Raw genomic sequence first — 16,465 nt, forward strand, 5'->3', positions numbered from 1 at the left:
CGATGGTCAGAAAAATAAAAAGAAAATTGTATTTTATTTATTTAATATTGTCTTAATCCTCTGGAAATAATCAGGATTTATGTATGCAGCATTTGTTAAAATAATTCATTAAATCAATCTCATGAATAATAATTGGAAAGAGAAGTGCTTTACCAAAATTGAACGCATTTATTTATTCAGTTGAAATTACCTACGTATTAATTGGTGTAGGAAGATTACATGACCAGAATAAATGCACAAATATTTGTTAATTCGATTCAGTTATATGCAATTGATCTTATTTGTATTGTTATTTAAATAATATACTGAGATTCATTTATTGTCATGTGTCCTGGCGAACTGCAGTAACAAATCTGTTAAATTGGACAGAAAATTGATTGACTTTCACTACTTACAATTTTCGTACAAAATTTCTTCTCAGCTTCAAATCAGTCAGATTTACTTTAATTCAAAAATTAAAGTCTGTGGAGCATCGCAAAGTCTATCTCTGTTAAATTCCAAAGCTCTAAATGATCAAACACCCTCGAAAAGGAAATAAATAAAAAAGGGGGAGAATTCGGTTAACAGGTTCTAACAAATCTACCGAACCACCGCAACGCATGGTTGATTGAAATTTCTCTGGAATTGAACGACACTCTAATAAAAGTTCCGAAATGAAAGAGTAGCCGAAACGTGGCACTGAAATTGAATAAGTATTACCGAGCCCATCAAAAAATTGCAAGTTTGCCTCTATTAATCAAAGAAATATGTAACAATTAATATTGAAATATATTGAACTATTTTTTCTTTGTAATATATGAATGTCTTTCTTTTGATAAACATGAAAATCAAGATATGATTAATGAAAGTGATGGTAACTGTGATTGAAGCCAAAAGTGTTCCTTTGAAGATCTACCGGAAGTTACAACGAAGTTTAAAGGCTGAAATTAACTTGACGTGTTCTTGACATCAACTCACGCAAACTGTCTGCAAGAATGTAATCCTCGCTGAAGCAAGGATAATCTTAGCCCTTAGTTATCAAGCTTGACTTCAAGAAGTTAGTCCGTTTGGTCCTTTGATACCAAGGAAGTTAAATTTTCATAAATGCATAATTTACGACTTTGAAATTGTGAATATACTGATAACACTTCTGGAAACTATCTCTAATGTGATGCTCGTAATATTTGACATTAAAAATTACGATTAACCCTTCTGGGACTTAGGACCAGTGCTAAATAATTTAATAAGCTGAGGAGTAGATCTAATTAATTATGAAAGACTAATTCGTCGATCCAGACTTCCTTAAACGCTCCTCAAATCTCGTGAGAAAAGTTTTCTGAGGTTATTATTCAGAAACGTAGTAGTACGTTTTATTCGCTTCCATTTTCGCGGTACATTTTCACGTCGGGGGAGCTCGAAGATGGTCGTGGAAAGCGACAGAAGGGAAGGAATTAAGAAAACCGTACAGAAAAAAGAAAGAAAGAAATTACATTGTTCCACGATGTCTTGCAGGATCTGTAGAATAACCGAGCGACTGGTTCTAAAGAATCCCACTGTCCTCTGGATCTTCTTCTCAGATCTTAGCCAGCAAGAATCTCCATGGATTACATAGAAAAAAAAAAACGCAAGTCTGTATGAAGAAATTTAAGAAGCTTTGAGAATAATGTGAAATGAACAGGGAGATGTTGATAAATAAGTCAAGATCATTATTTAAAATTATATGAAATATTGACCCTCGGACGACGGACCATGGAGAGAGCCCTTTTTTAAATTGTCTTAAGACTTCGCTTCAATTTCTTGCCGTTTCCTCAGAAAATTCCTCTTCATCTTTCGCGTTAAACTCGTTAACGTAACTTTCAATTCGATCGTGGAAATAATTGAGTCGAAAGGTTTCTTGGAAAAGTCAACGGTTCGACGCAGTGACCACATAACAGGGTCACGATGGTGCATGTAACGATTCGAATTAATCCGTTGGCGAGTGGAGGAGAACTAATTACAAGACCTAATGACCGAAGTTCGCACGATTATTCAGGAACGTATGCCACGTTTAAACCGGAACGTCAGTGGGGTCCGTTCGGGCGGAAAATATGTGCGGTCAAAGATGAAAACCGCAAACGCGAAGAAAGGAGAAAACGCGAGCAAAAGTTGGCCCGGCAATTTGTCGGTAACATATTGTCGTTACGTTTCTGATTTATCACGCTTTTAAAATTACCTTCTAAACGATTGGGAATTTAAGCTACGACCGGGAATAATTCGATCTCTGTTGAGAAGAATTGCATTTCCTTGAGGGAAAGATGATCGCCATTGGAAAATGGTTCGAATACTTTGAATAGAAATATCAGCAGAGGAAAAGAAGGGGATGGCTCTTTGTCTCTTTAAAGGTCTTGCCTGATCTGACGAAAGAAACTCGACGTTTTCTCGAAAAGAATTTGTTGGATAGATTCTTTAAGAGACGTTCGTTATTCTTTGCGAAGAGTCAGCTTGCTCAAAGAACTCGAAAGTCGCGTTTAATGAAATTGATTCTACGGAGATCGATCACTCTCTTTGCTATTTTAAAGGGTAGAATTCTTCTTCGCGGATAATTAAAAATAATAGATAACTGCAAAACCGTATCAATCTCTTTTAGAAATAAAAATTAATCAAACAGGAACGTCGATGTATCTTTGTGAAATGCTCGAAACTTTTCAAAATAATTTTTCTTTATAAACAAAAGTTTTAACGTTAGGGTAGTAATTACTATTAAGTACCTCTTGACGCATGACTCATACAATTCATCCCCCATCGCGGGAAATCGGGAAGGGCACGAAAATTCGTCACGCACGACACCCTAAAAACGATGAAGGTCGCAGCGTTAACGAAGATGCGTTTGAAAACGGAGATGTGTCGTTGAAAGGCAAAGGGCAACACCAAGGGAAAACAAACGTGGCTCGACGAGGATCCAGACTCGCGTTCCTCGCGAACACTAACAACCCTCGAGTCCATGGACCCTCGTCACTCATTTTCGTTCAGTCTTTCGTTTGTCTGGCTACGAGTGGCTGGCAAGCTGATCCCAATTAAAGCGAACAGATACGACTGTACGTGGATGCTGGCTCGAAGGGGCCGGAAGTGCAAGGGTCGAGATTTAGATCCGCGAGATCATCTCGTCTGACGCTCTGCGTTCTCTGATTCGTTCGACCCTGAGAAGAGTTTCTTTGAACTCGGCAAATTCGCTCAGTTTTTAATCACCCTTTAACACTTCGTCATTGGGGAATTTTATTTACATAATTATAGGTAGATTAATCGTGACCCGGGTCAATAATATGGAATACAAAATTAAATTAAAATTGTGGCTCTCTCCATGGTCCGTAGTCCGAGGGTTAATGTAACGCTTGATTAATGGAAGGCATAGCATTCTATTAAGGAGACTTCAAGCGCAAAATTTAATCTAAATTTGTAATTAACTGAGAAATTAATCATCTTTGGTACGAGATAAATATTAAGGTGGTTGGGTGTTAAAGTTAACAATAACAAGCCACGAATTTCAATGAAACGTAGAATACATAGAAACAGGGCTACTCCCTTTCAAGCTTCTAAGAAAATAATTCCAGTAATTGAACGTGATCAAATGATCGCCCATGATGGGTTTGCGTAAATTAAGGGCCGGGAGGTTGTTACCACTAATGAAATGAAAGTTTTGGTAATTTGACGTTGTGCAGGCAACAGTCATTTAGCTTTGAGAAGTTTAGAGCCAACTGTTTCCTCTCGTTGAAAGCGCCGTTTCTTGTTTGATCACCAAAGTTCAACTACATGGCCAAGCTCAAGATGGATGATCGTCTTTAAGATAGTGTTCTGTTGCCATTAATAATTTCAAAGCCCCTTTGAAATTATATAAATCACCAATAATCGTAATACAAATCAAGAAACTAATTTAATTTGATTCATACCGAGATCACCTTATATCCTGAGTTATGTACATATTCCTTGGTACCTGGAAACTTTATCAAGGATTCACACTTCCGGTGTGCATTCGAATCGAGCGTGCCAGACAGGCGAGTAGATCATAGTTGGTATCTACGTCGTATCGGTTGGTTGATCCTGTGTATACACGAATCAACCGATCGATTAATATCGGTGTATAGGAACGGATATCAAGTCGGGGAGACTAGAAGGCAATGCGGAAGTGCGACACATCTCTGGACTCTGAATTATCACCTATGAATTATAATGTGCTCAATACTCGTACCTATTTATTTTGCTAAGTAGTTAAATTCTCAAATAAGACTGAACCCTCGGATGGCGGACCATGGAGAGAGGCCCAATTTTAATTTAATCCTATATTTCATTAACGAGTAACTCCGCTGTTCAAGAGTTAAATAACGAAACTTTTACAAATTAATGCTGTCACCTAATCTTCTAAATGAACGTAAGTACCTACACCTACCGCTATCGACAGCTACGATTAGAAATCACGCTCCAAAGGATTAGCCGTTCATCGATGCGTATCTCATCCGTTCGTTGGCTGGAATTGATTAGATTCGGTAATCTATAAAGCGACCTCGAGCAAGGGAATAATTCAGCGTCGCGTTATACGTTCCGGATCCGTCCTGATTATTTCAGAAGGGCTTCGAGCCGCGACAAAGAGACCGAAACCGGAAACTGTACACGAGGAAACAGGATCGATATTCGCGCGGCGAACGTAATAAAATTAGTCGCAGGCTAGCAGGAATGGGAAATAAAATAAAATTGTCGGATGAACTGGTGCGAACGTTGGCGGAATCGAGAGGAGCGCCGATAACATTGCGGCTGACACGAAACCGGGAGGATTTTATCGTTAATACGAACTTTTTACGCGGTTTGTTCGGGAATCGAGCGACACGACGGTACACGGGATTGTCGGTAAAGTATCGTGAAAATTTATGAGAGCAATCAAACCAAACGGTACGGTAGTGCAACGATGTTGACAGCAGGATAAATTACGGTAAACTTTATTGCTAATTTGCTGCTTAGTTGTGCTTCAAACTAGGGTAATGCGAACTTAAATTGGGCAAAGTTTTATGTTAGGGTGATTCCTTGAATTTTTACAAATTTTTTTTAGAGGTTTATTGAAATTCTTGAGATAATTTTTGCCAACTTCTATTTATTACTCTTTTTTGTTAAACATACTGTGTAGAAGCTTTCAAGGTATTAAAAATGACACTCTGTACTCAATTTTTTATTAGATAGTATATTTTCTTTTAATCTTGAAAGCCCGTTAAAAGAATATGAAAATGAGTATATCATTAGCTTTTATAAAGTTTACATTTGCATAAAATTCAATTAGAGCATGATATTTTAAGTAAGGTATAAAAATTTCATTTCAAGAATGAAAGTGGTACGACATTTGTCCTACTATATGCTGAGATATATGATGCATCAGCGTGGAAAACACGATTTTTATTGCCAAATATTTCATAAATCGTTGGGAGCCCAACAAAACCATCGTCAAACATTTCTAGATCCTTTGTGTAACATTCTTACCATGGCGATTGATATTTGTCAAGTTACTATATAAGAATTCGATATCCTTTATCTGCTCGAGTACTATGCTGGATTTATTTTAGAATATTCGAAAAATATAAGATGCTACGTATTTTGTTGATAAAATACTGTAACATTAGACTAGTAGGATATTCTTCGATTCTTCTTCAAAGATTTCGAACAACTCAAGAGACCATGGTATTAAAAACAAACCTGAGGCTCTCTTCTTGGTCCGTCATCCGAATGTTCAAATATACAACACTTGAAAAGGAAAGAAAAGTAATGATACGTAAATTATCTAATCGATTAATTATCATAATCTTCAACCCTTAAGATACACTTCAGTCCTTGGCAAAATTTCGAACAATTCATAGCCACGATATGCAAGTTAAAATGTGCAACGCTCGGTGAATCGCAATTAGCCAAGCAAAGCCTTCGAAGATCCCATGAATCTACAATTCAGAACGCGACGAAGCCGACGCGCGATCCACGAATATATGTCCCCGCGTTGATTATCATCGCAGCCGAGTGCGTGCTCATCGAGAGTCGGGCTGCGTGGGTGCACCCTTTCTCAACCAAGGGAACAACGAATCAAGATGGAGGCCCACACTCTGTCGTGGAAATCTCGACGGGCGTAGAGTAGAGAAAGCTTGTGGAAGGGAAATGTCTCGTCTCTGTTCGTCGACGAGGAACAGGAGAGGAAGAAAGGGAAAATAAAAGAAAAAAAAAAAAAGAAAGAAGGATCGATGGTGTAGAGAGTCGCGTTGTACGGACGAATCGAGGCGGACGCGAGGTGGTTGACGATGAAAGGAGATGCAAGAAGATGGTGGAAGCAAAGAGAGCCAGGACGAGGAAGCAACGAAGGGTGGCGTGAAAACACAGACTCGTAAGGATGGTTTGGATGAAGAGTAGGGGCTCGAAAGGGGTGGGCGTGAGAGATACGCAGCGATACGGTAAGGTTGCCGGGTGTTGAGGGTGAAATGAATTCATATTTACGGAAGCTGCATGCATATGCGAAGCTTTAAGGCGGGTTTGCAGACCGAAATACCGAGCACGGATGCACTATTCCACTACCTAGACACACGTACTATGTCGTGTCAGCGAAGGGCGCTGTTTGGACCAATTTCACGCGATCTCGACACTTTGTGTCGCAAATTAGGCTGAGAGCAAGGGGCGTTATTGCGATGCGAAAGGACCGAATTAATTATTCAGAGACAATCGTTCGAAACGTAATCATTAGAATAAACTGTGATCATCAAGTTGCAATTTTGGGATATCACAAAATAATAATATAATCATTAATCTCTCGTAATTAAAAAAATTTGATCGATGATTTTTGGAATTAATTCCAATCGTTTACGGCTTGAACAAAAAATTTAGTGAGCCAGGAAACGATGGGTAGACACGGAACCCATGGGGTATAATTGGGATTAACGTTTGATCCTTGAACTTGGTGGACGTCGCCGGAATATGAAATAGAAATGGAACCTAGTAAAGTGGAAGATTGACGTGAAACGTGTCGAGGATCCCTTTAAATCCATTAGCAAACGCCTGCTTCGACTGCTGGAAGATCGTGGATGACCTTTTTCCTCGTACGATAATTCTGTTCAAACAGCGTGGATTTTAATTTCACTAAGATCATGAATTGCAAATTGCATGGAATTTATGATGCTGTAAGTTTTATTGGTATTCTTATCACTGGTTCAAATTAATTTTATCACTAGATTAACGGAAGGTCTATAGAGGGCTTTTGAAAGAAATAAAACAATTAAATAATTTTGACGTGCAAATTCGTGATATTTCTTATCAAATACACCAATGTACGTGCTCGATAACTACTTCCAATGAGATGAGAATTCGATTATAATCTTCAATACAATCGATTGCGATGAAATACAAGCAGCCCAGCTTTCTTTCGTTCGAATCACATTTTCCTCCCGAATAAAATGATAAGTAAACCCTCAATGAGATTGAAACATTTCGTTTAATTAAATCGTATTCAAGTTGGCTGAAATTTACAATGTTCCAGTTCGCCTGAAATAAATCCAATTAACGTTGCACAATAATTGGAATCAGAGAATAGGGTATACCAACGAAGGATCTTGTAGTTACGATTTCGAAATTTAATCGCAATACAATCGAGTGTACACATTGGGAAGTTAAGTTGCATCTACGCCATAAATAATTCCCTGGGTACTGTTTATTTTCAGTAGATTTAAATCAGAATTTGGTCTGCCGCCCAAGGATTATTTCTATTTATTTTATTCGCTCGATAAATGTTCGTGATTCTAATATGCAAAAATTAAAACTAGGAGAAATTGGGCTATGAGTATAAAAAATATCCCACTCTTAGGTGCAAAGAGAATTCCTCGATGTCGAAAAACAACCCCATGACAAATACTCCGCGTCCCGGCGCGATGATTACGGTCATATTTCGTTTGAAAAGCGTAGAAATAAAGAAGCGGGAAAGAAAGAAACCATTCCATAGAGAGAAACACTGGTGGCAGGATCAAGCAAAGACACCCCATGAGGCGCGAGCGTGTACGCGCTTCCACTCGGTGAAAGAGCGTAGCGTTAACCGGTGATAGTCACCCTCGCAGCGACAAAGTCGGGACAAAGTAGTCCTCATTGTCTCCGACGTCCGATTATTTCGAAAACACACCAACCCGGCTGTCTGTGCCCCGTTCTTCGTCTATCCACCCTTATTTCCACCAGCGACGCGCCTACCGCCACCCCCCTTTTCTTTTCTTCAGGTTCGGCGTGAATCCGTCGCATATGGTGCGCCTGAGAGGCCGCGTACATACGTGTTTATTCTGCGAAAAATTTTTCTGCACGATACTCGCGTGCCATATGCCCATTAATTTGACCCATTCATCGGCATCACCCCAGGTGTGTCGCGCACGCCGATGCAACGGGGAATTAATTGTTCGACTCGTAACCGTTCGAATTGAATTAACTGGGCGGTCCAGCAGGCACCGGCCCGGTTAAATGGTGTTGAGGGAAGTCTCTTAGATGGGATCACGGTTGAAAATGGCCAATTTTGAGATCGAATGGAAAAAGGATTCTATTGAGGGGTTAATTTGAAGGTTCAACATATTACTTTCGACCTTTAAACAGCGGAGTCCGAGTCAATCGAGGTTCAAATTTCCAAAACATATGCAACGATACGTCTTAGATAATTCTTAATCGCAAAAGTTCTATCCAAGCACTCAAATCACTAGAAATTCTTTTCTGATCTTCCACCTAAGTCTTATCAGAAAATTTTTACTTCGGAGCACTGACGCGTTATCAAAGCGAGGAACGAAAAGAAACAGGGGACGGTGCAAGGAAAATGTAACGTCAAAGAGTGTACATTCTCGTTGACGTAATGTCATGGTGCTTCAGGCACGATATCACGCTGGATTAATCTTCGGATGACATCTTCTGGTACACTTTGTGCCGATATACCCAGTCGTGGATTAAAATCCTTCGTTTCGCGAAAAGAGCTCGCGACTTCATTAATTGCGCGAGATATTTTCGGGGGCACGTATCTTCGAAGCGTTTTTGGTTCGTTGAAAACATTATTTAAAAAATACAGCACCATTACTAGATTGCTGTGAAAAAAGAAAACAATGATACGGAGATAACAAAGGAGGGTATGTACACTTTTAACTGAAAGGAATCAGCAGATGGAAGTTTCGAGTGCAGTTCTCATTCGATTCCACGATGCAAGAGAGATCAGGCAGGGAAATATCGCCGTCTCGACAGGCAATTAATAACGAAGAGTAACCCGGAGCGACGGATATCAAAGGAAAACGCCTTCGGGGGGAAAAATGAAACGGATACAGGAACACGAGTGCGTTCTGTTCATCAGGAAAGCGCGGTTGTCTTTGGTGTCTACGACACATAAGACATTCGAGGATTATCCAGGAAACGACGGTGTAGCTCGCTGTCGCTTTTACGACGATAATATTTCAACGAAACGTCAGTCGTTGTTTCCATCGCGCCCGCTGCTTCGGGGATAAGTAATAAGATGTAGGAAAATTAGCCACCCCCATGATTTTATGGAAAATTGAACGACTCATAACTTTTCATATTTATTTAAAAATTAGTAACTGTACATATTAATTATGTGCCATTTCTTTTTTCTTTATCTTTGTCATATTCTTGCGCCACTTTGAAAATTGAGGCTTCCTCCATGGTCCGCTATCTGGTTGCTTGGGTATCTCCAATCTAAAATATTTAAAAAAATATTAATTTAGTACTAAAACTAGAATAATTAACGTTGAATGATATGAAAAATCTGAGAGCCATTATTCTGATAAGTTTAATTATTTCATCGTTAAATTAATAAAAATAAAAAACCAACAGTCTGACAGAATATTCAGCGATTTGAACGTGTCAGTCAAGGTGTTAAAATGATGTTTCACTCTCAGTCTGGATTTTCCATCTAATTCTTCCTCTTCATCCATGCGCACCCTGGTCGAATTCACCTCTTCGGTTCGTTACGAGTCGATCCAGTGGATCGTCGTCAGGGCACGACGTTTTTTTTTTCAGATCCCTCATTCCCACGGGACTCTGCTCGCGACTAAAGTTCATGGAAATCGAGCTCTTCTCCCCTGGATAGGTTCGTAGAAGCACGGTGATTTTTCGTCGTTTGAAATAGGCCGAGACAACGCTGAAACCACGACGGTGGAAAGTTCCCGCCGGGAATATCCCCTTGGCGAACAACTTACTTACAAGTGCTCATACATATGTATCCCATCAACATGCATATAACATCCGAGTAATTAATGTACGGCTGCCTTCTCCTCTTCGTTTCACTTTTCTACCTCTCCCTCTGTATCGTCAGGGTGTTCCAGTCATCTCCCTGGACGCGTTTCATCCTTTTTTTTTTCGCCTCGCTTTTTCGACCGTTCTTCCTTTTGTTCCTGGCTCTGGGACGGGAATCGACCCACGCGTTCGGTTATTAAATTTGAGACGAGACCGGTTTCGAGGATCGCGATCCAGCGGTTTCTGCTTTTCTCTGTCACGAGGCGACCCGACGCGACACGGTGTTAATAACTGCGAGCTTCGGGGTGTATACGTCGAGGGTAAAGGGGGAAGGACACCAGGGAACGTGAAACCGTGTTCGACGACACGCGAACGATAGGGTAAAAAAATTAATAAAAATTTAATCAACGAAGTGAGTCTTCGATGATTTCGTAGCAGACTCTGTGCATGGATTCTTGATGTTTATAGAGAAAAATTGTATATAAACAGGGGTCAAAAATAAGAATTTCCAACGGAAAAACCATATTCTCTTTCCCATCAGTGTTCAATATTTCCCTTTCCAAAAGCGTTGCTTTTAAATCCTCGGTAAATTGTAAGCGATCGCAAATATTCGTTCGCGGTTCGACGCTTATTGACTCTGCAAATTAGTAAGAAGCGTTTTACGACAACGAACGAAGGCATTAAGGTCGAGTCGAGCGGTGGAGTTTGCATAAAATGTTGAAGCGGAACGATGGACCGGATCGATCTAGATCGATTAAATGCAAAATCGGATGAGGATCCGAGGACGGACGTTAGCTCGAAGTATTAGTTATGCCGCCATAAATACACAGACCGTCGTGATTTCAATTTTAGACGGCCGGTTAATGGACGCGACTAGCACTTTACTAGCTACCGGATCACGGCTCTATGCTTCGTACAAACACGCTGTAATTAGTCGACGTCGAACGACATGCAAGTGAATTAAGACGCGGCTTATGGCCGGTCAAATATTTGCAGGGTCTCGCGATCTCGCCTTCCGCAAAGAGTATCCACTGACACTTGTGATCGACGCGACAATATATCAAATAATTTGTTCATAGAACTTGCTGTAAAATTGATTTTAACATTGTAACCCATTTCACAAAATTAATTGCATTTTTAATTTTTTTTCAATTTAATTTTACAATCCATTACTCTATAAAATGAATTTATTACATTACATGGATATTATATTACTTAAATGTGATATCATTTTATGTCATTAATAAAATTACATTATAATTGCATGGTTGAGAGTGGGTCAATGACCAGCGGCCAAATTTTCAGGTAGAATTTTTTATTTCAAACTGGGTTAACAAGATGAAAGAGGAATAAAGGTTGGTGTAATAGAGTTTCAGAAAAAGGTCCTGTGGTTAGTCTACGGAATAATAGGTAGTTTTCAATAACCACGTGTCAGGATTGGAGGAACGCGACAGTTTTCCGGTAAATATCAAGCGGGTCAAGCAATCGGTGGAAAATTCGTGAGAAAATCGAGAAGCAGTTTCATCTATCTCGGAAGCCTATTCTAAATGCTTCACGGCATTGTTTGCGGCAACTTTCAGCCGCTTTTACCATCGCAAACAAGCATTTTCATTTAGTTTTCTTTTCATCTGGCCGATGCGCTAAGTGAATTTTACTGGCCGCTTCCATTTCGTCCTGCTTTCATTTCCTACGCGACTCGACTCTGTTTGGTAAATCTAATCCTTGCTTTTCATAAAAATCTCCACCGTCACCTCGTTCTCTTCCCATTCATTTCCATTCTTTCTCTAATTCAGTTTATCTCTTTCTTTCTATGTTCTTCGAGTTCCATTTTTCACACTCTTTTTCTTCTTCTGCTCTGATGTTTTTGGATACACTATAATTATTTTTATTACTGTTTTCCTTTCTCTTTTCTCATTACGTATGATTATATCCATTTTAGCTATGAATTTATGTCTCTTTTTGAATACGTATTTAGTACTGATTAAACAATTCTCATTTACTTTTTGAATTATCCATTCATGTGGTGTCAACTTTCATATCTCTCTGATCGATTTTTTGCTTCCATAGCAGATCTTTCCATCCGCGTGACAGCTCGCTTTAATACGCTTTGTCATCGAGCGAAAATAAAACAACAGAATTTAATCGGTAGCTGTTACGCGTGATGAGAACAACGCGTCGAATAGGAATAACTGAATACGTGGTTTTAAAGTAACGAACGAATGATGGAAAAAAAAGTTTGCCAATCATATATTCAAATGTAGCTCGCGTCCCGTTGCGCCGACGGATCATCAGCAATGAAAAAAAAAAAAATAGAATTCGAAACAATGGAATTAGAGGGGAAGCAGGAATTTCCGGAAATTTAATTTTAATGATATTAATATTAAAAGAAGTTTAAATATAAAATAATATCATTTTTAATTATTAAATAATATACAATTTAGTATTTAAACGAGAGATATGAATAATAAGTAAATATTAATTAAAATTCGCCCGCGTTGGCGCGTAAGTGGTGGAGGACACAGGCCTATACATATGAGGGCTCTTCCCCTACATCGCTCAGTCTTCCAACAGCCACCGGAGGAGACGGACGGTGGCCCGAGGAAGAGGAACCTTATAGAGAGGGGGGTATCGCTAATTTTCCTAGGAAAAATTTCTATGCTTGGTACTGTACATCATTTATAATACGCTAGACAGATCTTATTATAATATCTTGATTAATAATTAATGTCAATGTTCAATCTCGTGACGCGTTTTAGCAATTGTTAATAAAAGTAACAGTTAAATCGAGAGATTCTCATACGATCTCTTTTGTCTCGCATGGGATGACGAGAAACGAGAAACGAGTAGCCGGCACGTTAAAACACGCTTGCATATTCATAAAAGAAGGAATGCACTTAAGCGAGTTAACGACTCAACGAGTGCTGAATATCCTTGACAGCCACGCGAACCGGCTGTGTTTTAATTAACGTTGCAAATTATTGTTGAGGTGGGGCTGTTTGTTATACGGGAATATTATCGGGTATTCAAGAAACAATCTTTATTCGGTTAAGGAATTAAAACGAATCGGAAAGGAAATTTGTTTTAACCTGTATTTGTATTTTTGTAATCGATGGGGATGCAAATTTTCATAGGAATATTGTTCGCATAAATCCATCGATGACGTCACGAAACAGAGGAGCAATTAATCGGCTCCGACATTAATTATCGTGTCGAATCCTCGCCACGGGCCAAATATTCGGCGGTATTGAAAATGGCAGCGGCACGACTTACGATCCATTTAACATTTCGATGGAAAATTCGGGGCGGACGAAGGGCGACAACGATCGTTTTCGAGAGGGCAGGCGACCGATCGGCGCCCCAGTGAAATCGCAAACGTGCAACTAGGAAACTAGGCGCCGTTTTATGCGGCAACGATTTTAATTTACCCGTCGAGAGCGTGAAAAATCGTTTTGGCTGTGTATTACGTTCACGCTGGCCGGAACAAAGGGAACAATGCGCGATTGTTGCGGCACAGAGGCCACCAATGGACGATCCTACCCCGATTCTCGCTTCGCGATGCATCGCTGCCCTCGCGATAGCTTAACGCGAGATGAAGAGGATTGCTTCGAAATGGGGATCCTGTTTTAACCCTTTCGGCGCTAACCTTGACTATACTGTTGTTCTTTTGTTAATGATCCGTGGTTAATTATATCAAAATAATTGATTAACCCTTTCGTTATTAAAGGGTTGTTCTTTGGTAACCCTTGGTCATCATACGCAGATTTAAAAGCTGAATTTTACAGAATATTATAAATATAAGAAATTCTTTATATTTTACATATTTTATTTCTATTTTATTTTTACTTTGCTTATAAAATTACCTTAGAAGTTATTCATAAATTGATTCAAATTCTTTCTGAAGATTCATTGTAATTAGAATCTGGAAATTCCTTGCAGAAACATTCCAGATCAGATATCTACATAGCGTCATTCAATCCAGATCAAGTTCATTCGTGTGAAGTATAACAGGTACATAGATAGGTTTCTGGTAACGATAATTCGGTTAACATCGAGTTTTCAAACGCGTCACTTGATCCATCCATCCACGATCTTTCGTTCTCGTTTCAACGATAACTTGAGAAGCATTATACTCGATAATTGATTGTGCGTAATAGCCATCGATTAATCGGCCATTCTCGCTCGTCACTGACCTGGAATCCGTCATTGTCACTGTCCCGTGACAAATCGGTTACCACCCTGAAACTGTCTTGATAGAAACAAAGTAGGGGCGTTAAAATTAAAAAAAAAAGATATTTAAACACCTATGATATAATTTGAGGTGAAAGACAGTTAATTACATTGATTTATTAATGAATTTAATGTTTCTCAAGATGCTACCAAAAATAGTAATTAAAAATGTTAATTGTAAATGTCAAAGAAAGTGGAGTGACAGAAAATTGATTAAAAAGTAATGAAAGGATACTGTGAATATTAATGAATCATTTTATATCTTATCGTATAAGAATCGAACGTTTATGGTCGCGCGGGGACAATAAAAAATTTCACCGTGGCCAACAAGAACGACGCAATTTCCGGTGGAAAAAGTCGGCGGAACGAAATTTTCTCCCACCATTTTTACCTTCGTAAATAGTCAATTTGATGGTGTTTGAGGTGCCACTGACACGTTTCAGTATTCAACGCTGGATTCGCGATATCGAGTTTGTTATCGTGTTTTGAATACGTGCCATGTTTTTCTTTAAAAAGAAAAATTGTTACCTTCGGTACGAGTATGAAATCATGGTAAACTTTTGTGCGATTTGACCGGTTTGACTGTTGCGTTTTGAACGGGAAAAAATAACTGAGAACAATTTCAAAACTGTATCCGAAAATTTGTTTTAGTATATTTTTGCCCTGTAACACCATCAGATAAAATTACTAACAAGGATAGGTGACAAAAATTAAACGAATAGAATGAAACAAGTATTCCATTGATGTTCATTCTTTCGTTCTTATCCAGCTTTCCCTTTAAAAAGACTCTTTTTTCCAGTAAGGAAACCACGAATTTCTCACCCCTGCCCATAAACTACCCCTCTCGACTTCCTGGCAGGCGTTCGCGAGGCGCCAAGCTGAAAATATAGACAGTGTAATTGTCATTAACGGAGTATCTTGGCCCATGTAACGTTACACTTATTAGCCTCTATTTGTCGGTAGAATAATTATTAAGGAAAATTATGCATTCGCCACGAGCTGTATAGAGAGACCAGAAGCTTAGACCGGTACGGTTAATTGCTACAATTACGTTTGATTAATGCTGCTAATTACACTTTTATCTTTTTTCTTTCCACTATTTTTTCTACCCTCTTTGAGACCGGTAATGAGACCGACGTGACTTTATGAATCACTATGATTATCCGAATGAATGAAGAGAATTATTTAACATGAGTTTTGTGAATCGAAATGATTTATACGAAAGGGACGAAAATGAAGCCCTTTCGATTGAACATTTTTATTTGCATCGTACCGTACACTCATTTGCATACGTTTTTTCAAACACTGTCTGGTGTTATTTAAATTTACACGGTTTGGTTCGGAATTATTTGATGAATAATTTTATCCGACGAAATTCGAACAACCGTACAATGGAACGGTGATTTTTCTATACCTGAAAAATTAAATTTTTAATATAGCTTCCCTTTGTTTGCTTTGATTGAAAAACGATTATTTGATTTGTCCGAACACGTGTTCTCTAAAGTATTTATTTGAAAAAACATGGTATGAGGCTACAAAATTTATTATCCTTTTTATATCGTATACAAGTCCATTAATATTCACGGTAGATAAATGTACAAAGCCGTAACAACAATAACAATTTCCCTCTGGCAATTCTCTGTTCCTTATCATTTAAATAAAGTTATAGAAAAATACAAATTTTGTAATAACAAAATCCAGAAAAATCCTCTCTTCTTCTACAGTAGTCTTCGGTCGAAATATTTTCATAAGCTGCTGTAGTGCGATAATCGTCAATTTTTTCCCAAAAATCATTGGATGTAATTATTTAATTCTCACATTCTGTTCGTCGCATGACGTACTTTATCTAACTCGACTGGTCTTTGTCGTTTCAGGGACAATGATGGATGCGGTGGCAGTGGCAGGTGGAATTGCTGAGTTACCATGCGACGTGGAACCGCCAGTCTCTGGGGACAAGTTGCACCTAGTTATTTGGTACAAGGAGGAGGCAGACGCACCGATATACAGGTAA

At 38.9% G+C, this 16,465-nt stretch overlaps 1 protein-coding gene across 7 annotated transcripts in view; it reads left to right on the top strand.

Moving 5' to 3' along the window:
* The window catches only part of LOC117603119 (nephrin), a 278,717-nt gene that overhangs the window by 212,746 nt on the left and 49,506 nt on the right, over window positions 1-16,465 (top strand). For 6 of the 7 annotated variants that reach the window (XM_034321926.2, XM_034321925.2, XM_034321928.2 and 3 more), the window contains one exon: window positions 16,329-16,461. In XM_034321926.2, coding sequence (XP_034177817.2) covers window positions 16,329-16,461 — 133 coding nt within the window. Of the gene's footprint in view, window positions 1-12,815; window positions 12,890-16,328; window positions 16,462-16,465 lie in introns of those variants that run through there. The other variant, XM_034321929.2, reaches the window with a different exon arrangement.

Source organism: Osmia lignaria, chromosome 12 (assembly GCF_051020975.1).
Source record: "Osmia lignaria lignaria isolate PbOS001 chromosome 12, iyOsmLign1, whole genome shotgun sequence".
Classification (NCBI taxonomy): domain Eukaryota; kingdom Metazoa; phylum Arthropoda; class Insecta; order Hymenoptera; family Megachilidae; genus Osmia; species Osmia lignaria.